The sequence below is a fragment of the Pseudomyrmex gracilis genome, unplaced genomic scaffold, assembly GCF_002006095.1.
Source record: "Pseudomyrmex gracilis isolate BER0280 unplaced genomic scaffold, ASM200609v1 scaffold_604, whole genome shotgun sequence".
In the NCBI taxonomy this organism is placed as follows: domain Eukaryota; kingdom Metazoa; phylum Arthropoda; class Insecta; order Hymenoptera; family Formicidae; genus Pseudomyrmex; species Pseudomyrmex gracilis.
In genome coordinates, this window is record NW_018021188.1 from 39,778 (window position 1) to 48,275 (window position 8,498).

Sequence of the window (8,498 nt, forward strand, 5' to 3'; positions counted from 1 at the left end):
TGCGGGATTTTTTGTATTGTTTTTTACGTATTCAGCGCATCAAAATCCGTACGACAGCCTTTTCAAAACTCGGCTTATACGAGAAATGCTATTTGACCTTGAAATAGAAATTTTCAAGGTCAGGATTATCAACAGGAATTTTTTAATTATTTTTTACGTATTCAGCACATCGAACTACATACGAAAACCGTCTCAAAACTTGATTTATAGTAGAAATGAAATTTGACCTTCAAATGGTGATTTTCAAGGTCAAGGGTGTCTGCGAGAATTTTGTTACTATTTTTTTCATATTCAACGCGTGAAATTACATAGAAATACCCTCTCGAATCTTCATAAGAAAAGAGACAAATTTTTTTCCATTGTACTTTACGTTGTCTGCGGGGCTGGTCCATATATGGACCAGCAGTCAGGTCAGCGACTCTATCTGAGATATCCAGTGATATTATGTATACATTTTACATATTCTGAGAGGTCAATTTGTACTGAAATTTCCCCGCAGCCTAAAGGTTAAGGTGTCATCAGCGAACATTTTTATACTGCATCATTCTGGGCAGACTTTGTGTTAAGTGGACTTTCGAGTAGGCGGTTTTTTTTGTGTTTCCCGCGTAAGCGCGGACCTCGGTGTCGCGGGCGCGCTTCGGCGGCGTACTAGTCCGCGCGTTTTTCGGGCGCCTTCGGCGCTCTTCGCGACTCTTCGCGACTCTTCGCGACTCTCGTCTCTACGCGTAAACAAGAACGCGTTGCGACAAGATTACTACTAGATAACACGCAACGATATAATACCCTCTCAAGCACGTTAAGAAAGAGTTTTATTGTGAAATTAGATAAGATACCGAGATCGATCGCCCGCTGAAGTTGTAAAATAAATCATCTTTAAAGCAAAGGAAGAGTCCATTTCTTCCGCCCGTGTCTCTCGAAGCACTTTTTCCTGGAGGTTACACGGACAAATAGCACAGACGCAACANATCTTTAAAGCAAAGGAAGAGTCCATTTCTTCCGCCCGTGTCTCTCGAAGCACTTTTTCCTGGAGGTTACACGGACAAATAGCACAGACGCAACAATTTGGTCCTTCGAGCCGGATATTCAGGATTTACGACATCAGCGTAGCTGCGATCAACGGTTTAATCGAGATCGCTTCATCCCAGCAACGAACGACTCGGAAACCCTTCGGAAATCGTTCAACCAGCGACTACGCACGCACACAAGCGTACAAGGTTACAGCCGAGGAGGTTACGTCGAGGAGTTCGCCCGATTCCTAGAAATCAACTGACTTCGGGGCTGCGTATTCGACGCCTGTGCCTTGCAGAGGGGACGTCCAGCCATCACGCCGTGTTCTACACGCCGCGCAATTAGCTTGTAAGGTAAGGGCAACGTTTCAGTAGTCGTCGCCAGCCAAACGATTTTCTCGGGTACGCGGGTTTGTTTTGCCGTGTCAAAATGTCTAACGAAGAAAACCCCGCCGTGTTGAAAAAACAGCGAGCTGTCATTAAAGGCTCTTGTACGAGAATTAACACATACGTAGAAGCTATTACTAGTCCTACCCCGATGGTAGTGGCTCAACTCGAGGAGCGAAAAAAGAGGTTAGACAGTTGTTGGTCCGAGTATAACCAAGTGCAAACGCGGTTGGAGATGCTCGATGAGGCCGAGGGCGAGGACCGGTTTGCGTTCGAGGAGGCCTTCTATGCCTTGTCGGCTAAAATTCGAGGGTTGTTGAGTTCGCCAGTACGCAGCGCCGACGCATCTCTTCGGCCGGTAACACCTCACGAACCGCAGGAATCTTTGACGCACGTGCGTCTGCCGAAATTAGATCTTCCATCGTTCTCGGGCAAATACGACGAATGGTTTCCGTTCTTTGATGTATTTAATACAGTTATACATTCTAATGCATCTCTTAGCAAGGTGCAAAAGTTTCAGTACTTGAGGGCTTCCCTAACCAATGAGGCAAAGAATATAGTAAATTCCTTGGAGATATCAAACGCGAATTACGATGTCGCGTGGAAACTGCTCAAAGAACGTTATGACAATCAACGAGTTATCGTTCAGAACCATATCAAGGCGATCATGGAACTACCGTTGATGAACAAAGAAAATTATGCTGAACTACGACAGATCGCGGACGGAGCCGCGAGACATCTACACGCCCTTCAGGCATTGAAACGCCCGGTTGACCAGTGGGACGATTTGCTAATCCACGTCCTCAGCTCAAAGCTCGATCCGCGTACGTTACGCGAGTGGCAGTCGTCTCTCACGGGCACTGAATTACCTAACCTCAAACAGTTTTTTGCCTTTCTTACGCATCAATGCCAAATGCTCGAGGCTACCGACAAATCGAGCGCTTCAAACGTAAGAAGTGGTAGCATTCGCACTCGTTCGCAATCGAGTTCCAAACAACAAGCATCTTGCGTCGCGACAGTCAAATCTAAGTGCAGTTACTGCCAGGGTGAACATTCCATTTATTATTGTAGGGGCTTCTTAGGACTCTCGGTATCACAGAGAATATCAGAAGCTCGCAGCCGAAAGATGTGCCTCAACTGCTTGCGATCTTCTTCCCACGACTCAAGCAAGTGTACGTCAGGAAGTTGTAAGGTTTGTCAAGCAAAACACAATACGCTGCTTCACGCAACAGCGACACCAGCAAATTCTTCGGACCACGGCGGGGACAGCGGTGAAAGGCCTAAAGCGGTTAGTCAGGTAGCTAGCCCTGTCACTAGCGTATCTAGTTTGGTTGGAGGCAGTCACGTCATGTTGTCTACGGCTATCGTTTACGCGTGTGATAGTCAGGGTTCACTTACGCCGTGTCGCGCGTTGCTGGATTGCGGTTCGCAAGCAAACTTCATGTCAAAGAGTCTAGCAAACCGTCTCAGGTTAAAGCCGGAGTACTTAAACGTGTCTATTTCCGGCATAAGCGGCACTGCCGCAACTTCTACGCAAGTAGTTCAAGTCAGAATACAATCCCGATTAAGTTCATACACAAACTCCATCAGTTGCATTGTTACAGATCGTGTGACTGAAAGGCTCCCAGCGTTCACGCTGAAGCGCAGAGCATTAGACCTCCCACGCAATCTCCGGTTGGCTGATCCTCAGTTTCATGTTTCGTCGGAGGTGGATCTCTTGCTCGGAGCGGATGTGTTTTGGGACCTGCTGTGCGTAGGACAGATCAAGGCTTCTAACAAGCATCCTACGCTTCAGAAAACGCTGCTAGGATGGGTCATTGCAGGTCGGTTTTGTGGTTCGACTCAATCACCACACAAAGTACACTCGTGTCACGCCGCCGTAACGAACGTTCAGTTGCACGAACAGTTAAGTCGCTTCTGGCAATTAGATCACAATTTCGAACAGGTAACCAGTTACACTATCAACGAGAACCTGTGCGAACAACATTTCTTAAGAAGTGTAACTCGGAACCCACAGGGTAGGTTCGTAGTCAAACTGCCCATCAAGGAGCAGGTGTTGCACAAGCTCGGAGGTTCATATGACATCGCGTTAAAGCGGTTGAGAAGTCTGGAAAGACGCTTTCAACGTGATACGGATCTTAAAGATCAGTATACACAGTTCATCAAGGAGTATTTGGCGTTGGGTCATATGCGACTTCTCGACTCGCAGCCCGTTGACGATTCCATGTCCTGCTACTTACCGCATCACTGCGTGTACAAGGTCACGAGTCAGTCACGCAAACTACGCGTTGTGTTCGACGCGTCCTGTAAGACTAGCAGCGGCGTGTCTTTAAATGACGCTCTCATGGTCGGTCCGGTCGTGCAGCAGGACTTGATGTCTATACTGATTCGATTTCGCAGTTTTCGTTACGTCTTCACGGCGGACATAGTAAAAATGTACCGTCAGGTTCTGCTAGACCCTTCGCAAACGCGCCTGCAGCGAATCCTGTGGCGTGACGACCCTAACGACAGAGTCGACGCTTACGAGTTGAATACGATCACCTATGGCACTTCGTCTGCATCTTACCTGGCTACTCGATGTTTGTTGCACTTAGCCGAACAGCACTCTTCTCAGTTTCCCGTTGGTGCAAACCGCGTCAAACGGGATTTTTATATGGACGACTTGCTCACCGGAGCGGACTCTTTGAGCGAAGCCAAGCTAGCGCGAGACGAAATCATAGGGCTGTTAAGGCTGGGGTTGTTCGAGTTAAGCAAATGGGCGTCTAGTTGCCCAGAGTTGCTCGAGGGCCTGGATGATCAAAACCGAGAACTCGTTGTCATAAAAGGTGAAACAGATTCGTGTATTCTAGGAATTCAGTGGAATCAGGTTACCGACACGTTCCATTTTTCTTATGAGCTAAGTTCAACAGGTGACGTTGCGTCTAAGCGCATGATCCTATCCGAAATTGCAAGGTTGTTCGATCCACTGGGCCTTTTGGGGCCGGTCGTTGTTGTCGCGAAAATAATACTTCAGGATCTCTGGCAGGCGGGCGTTCAGTGGGACGAGTCCGCACCCCAGGAGATCCATACTCGCTGGTCCGGACTTAAGTCTCAGCTGACCAGTTTAAACCAGGTGCAGGTTCCCCGTGGTGTCAAGTTCAGGTCGGATCCGCACCTCGTCCAGTTACACGGGTTCTGCGATGCCAGTCAACGAGCGTACGGGGCTTGCGTCTACGTACGCACTCGACTCGGACTAAACGAGTGGCGTTCTGAGCTGCTGTGCTCAAGGTCTCGAGTCGCACCGCTCAAGGCGGTGTCCTTGCCCCGGCTAGAATTGTCCGCCGCGTTGCTGCTAGCTCGGTTAGTAGTCAAGGTCGGTGAGGCTTTGAGTTTAACTTCGGTGCAGGTCTTCCTCTGGTCGGACTCCACCATCACTTTAAACTGGATAGCTTCGCCATCCAGAAGGTGGACGGTGTTTGTGGCGAATCGGGTCGGGGAGATACAACGTCTAACCGAGGCTAAGGATTGGCGTCATGTAGCTTCACATAGTAATCCAGCTGATCACTTATCGCGCGGATTAGATCCTCACGAATTGTCTAGCGCGTCGCTGTGGTGGCATGGGCCCTCTTTCTTACAAGCTGAGGAGGAACATTGGCCGGACACCGGGTTTCAGCGATTAAAGGACGGTATGCCCGAACAAAGGGCGGTAGTGGCCACCGTGGCCGTAATTCAAGATCACGTCGTCAATGAGCTGCTAGTCAGGGTCTCCGGCCTCAACAGGGCGTGTCGTATCCTGGCTTATTGCCTAAGATTCCTCAAAGCGCGACGACCGACCTCGCCCACCAGACTCGTATCCCACGAGGAGGCGGCGTTCGCGCTAAACGTTATGTGCAAAACGGTGCAGGCCCTGGCATTCCCTGGTGAAGTCGGAGCGCTGACTAGGGGGGACAACGTCAACGCTCGTAGCAATATACTTTCGCTAGCTCCGTTTGTAGACGAAGGTGGTTTGTTGCGAGTAGGTGGCAGGTTAAGGAATTCGGGTCTGCAGTTTGACGCTTGCCATCCTGTTTTGTTACCCCGCAGCCACACGTTAACTTTACGGATAGTGGAACACGAGCACCTTCGAAACATGCACGCCGGGACTCAAGCCACCATGGCAGCCGTCAGGCAGCGATTTTGGCCGCTGTCGTTACGATCCACCACACGTAGAGTCATACAAAGGTGCGTGCCTTGTTCCAAGGTCAAACCGCGGATGTCTGAGGCCATAATGGGTGCGCTGCCGGCCGGGCGCGTCACGGTCTCGAGGCCTTTCTCACATTGCGGAGTCGATTACGCCGGGCCGGTAGTATTGAGAGAGGGTAAGAGGCGCAATGCCAAAAATCATAAAGCGTATGTATCAGTGTTTGTTTGTTTCGCTACAAGAGCGGTACATTTGGAGTTGGTTAGCGACCTCACTTCGGACGCGTTCATTGGCGCGTTTAAACGGTTCATCTCGCGACGAGGGAGGCCCTCTCACATGTACTCAGACAACGGAACCACATTCGTAGGAGCCCGAGGACAGCTCAAAGAGCTGTATAGTTTTTATTGTAATCAGCAAACGCAGTCCGACGTTGAGCGATTTCTGTGCGAGCAGGAAATCTCGTGGAATTTCATTCCCCCGAATGCCCCACATTTCGGCGGGTTGTGGGAAGCGGCGGTTAAATCTGCCAAGCATCATCTAGCTCGGGTAGTCGGCAAGGCTCACTTAACGTTCGAGGAGATGCAAACGGTACTTTCGGAAATAGAAGCAATCCTTAATTCTCGCCCTCTTACTCCATTGAGCGCGGATCCGAATGACCTAGCATATCTATCTCCGGGACATTTCTTGGTTGGCACGGCGCTGAACAGTTTCCCTTGCCGCGATCTAAATGATGTAAACGAAAATCGACTTGTGCGTTGGCAAAGAGTAGAACAAATCCGACAACATTTTTGGCGCAGATGGAGTGCAGAGTATCTACATTCACTGCAGGAACGGCACAAGTGGAAAAACAACAAGGGTCCTCAATTAACACCTGGCCAAGTTGTTCTGGTTAAGCAGCAAAACCTGGCTCCGTTGCAGTGGACGTTGGGACGAATTCAGGAGGTTCACCCCGGACCTGATGGCGTCGCACGATCCGCTACTGTCAAGACCGCTAAGGGTGTATTTGTAAGGCCGTTGTCGAGGATCGCCGTATTACCCTTGGACACGTGATGTTACAAGTGTTGTGTGTACCGTTGGCTCAGAGCCATTTGCGTGCACGGTTGCGTCGGCAACCAGTCATTATCTATCTCATGCGTAAACTTTAGTTTTAAGACAAGTTGTGTTCTTTTAGTTTGTAAGCAGTTTGTTGGGTCTGTTAAGATCGCGTCACTTTAGTCGTCTCTCTTTTAGCTTGTCTCGTGTTTATTTTAAGTAACCTGCGTTAATTTGTTAACAAGTTGTTTGTACCTTTGGCTATTGAAAGCTAGACCTTTCAAGGGAGGCGGCCTTGTTAAGTGGACTTTCGAGTAGGCGGTTTTTTTTGTGTTTCCCGCGTAAGCGCGGACCTCGGTGTCGCGGGCGCGCTTCGGCGGCGTACTAGTCCGCGCGTTTTTCGGGCGCCTTCGGCGCTCTTCGCGACTCTTCGCGACTCTTCGCGACTCTCGTCTCTACGCGTAAACAAGAACGCGTTGCGACAAGATTACTACTAGATAACACGCAACGATATAATACCCTCTCAAGCACGTTAAGAAAGAGTTTTATTGTGAAATTAGATAAGATACCGAGATCGATCGCCCGCTGAAGTTGTAAAATAAATCATCTTTAAAGCAAAGGAAGAGTCCATTTCTTCCGCCCGTGTCTCTCGAAGCACTTTTTCCTGGAGGTTACACGGACAAATAGCACAGACGCAACACTTTGATTATATCATTTATATATANTATAAATAACAAAGGTCCCAATACTGATCCTTGTGGTACTCCATATTCTGTTGTTAGCAATCTAGACCACTCATGATTAAATCGCACTTGCTGTTTCCTATTGCTTAGATACGATTTAAGCCACTCTAAAACCACTCCTCTAATTCCATATTGATACAATTTCCCTAATAATCTTTCTCTGTCTATTGTCTCGAACGCTCTTTTAAGGTCCATGAAAATTACTCCCACCATTTGCCCCTCACTTACTACTAGTTTCCATTTGTCAATGACAGTTTGAATCGCTGTTTCGCACGAATACTGTTTTCTAAATCCCGACTGATGCTCTGTAATAATAGCATTACTTTCTAGATACATATCAAGTTGTTCTTTTACTATTAATTCTAACATTTTCTCAAATACTGGTAATATATTAATAGGTCTGTATTCACTCGCTTTTCTCGCTTTATCTATTTTTGGTATCGGCACTATCGTCGAAGTTTTCCATCCTTCCGGACAGTAACCAACTCTCAAAGAACTATTTATTACATTTGCAAACTCCTCCTTTATTACGCAGAAAGCTGCTTTTAATACATCACTAGTTATGCCCTCATCCGTACCTTTCTTTTTTGGTAAATTCATAACAATTTTTTCTAACTTGTCTACCCCTATTATCTCGAAACTTTCCATACTTCCTTTGTTTTCGATAACATAAATACTTTTTTTATTTGTACCGCTGAATCTATCTACATTTATAGATTGAACTATATTATTAATACTCTTTACATAGTATAAAATAAACTTATCGGCTACATTCGGCTCATCAATATTATCTAAGATTTCAAAGTCTATACTTTCTACTATCTTTGTTCCTACTGGCTCACCTTTAATTATTTCTTTCAAGGTTTTCCACATAGTCGTAGAATTTTCCTTGTTGATATCTATCATATTTTCATAATACTCTCTTTTTTTATCTCTAATTAATTTTACAACTGTATTCCTTTCAGTTTTAAATTGTAACTAATTTTGCTCACTATTTTCATAAATCGCTTTCTTGTATGCTTTATCCCTTCTATCAGCTGCTTCTCTTATTTTATCTGAGAACCATTTTTTCCCTTCCCACACTTTCGGAATTCTAAACTTTCTTATCGGCGCCACTACATCTAACGCTTCTACTATGCTGTCAACTAGCTTTGTCGCTCTCATACTGAC

The 8,498-nt window shown here is 47.0% G+C and overlaps 1 protein-coding gene across 1 annotated transcript; it reads left to right on the plus strand.

Moving 5' to 3' along the window:
* The first annotated feature begins 1,437 nt into the window (after positions 1-1,437).
* LOC109861165 lies at positions 1,438-6,603 on the plus strand. The gene has a single exon (XM_020440695.1). The coding sequence runs from the start codon at positions 1,438-1,440 to the stop codon at positions 6,601-6,603; it is 5,166 nt and encodes a 1,721-aa protein (XP_020296284.1).
* Positions 6,604-8,498: the final 1,895 nt, after the last annotated feature.

Excerpts from the sequence above, each read along its gene's own strand:
- LOC109861165 (XM_020440695.1), top strand. The coding sequence starts at position 1,438 with ATGTCTAACGAAGAAAACCCCGCCGTGTTGAAAAAACAGCGAGCTGTC.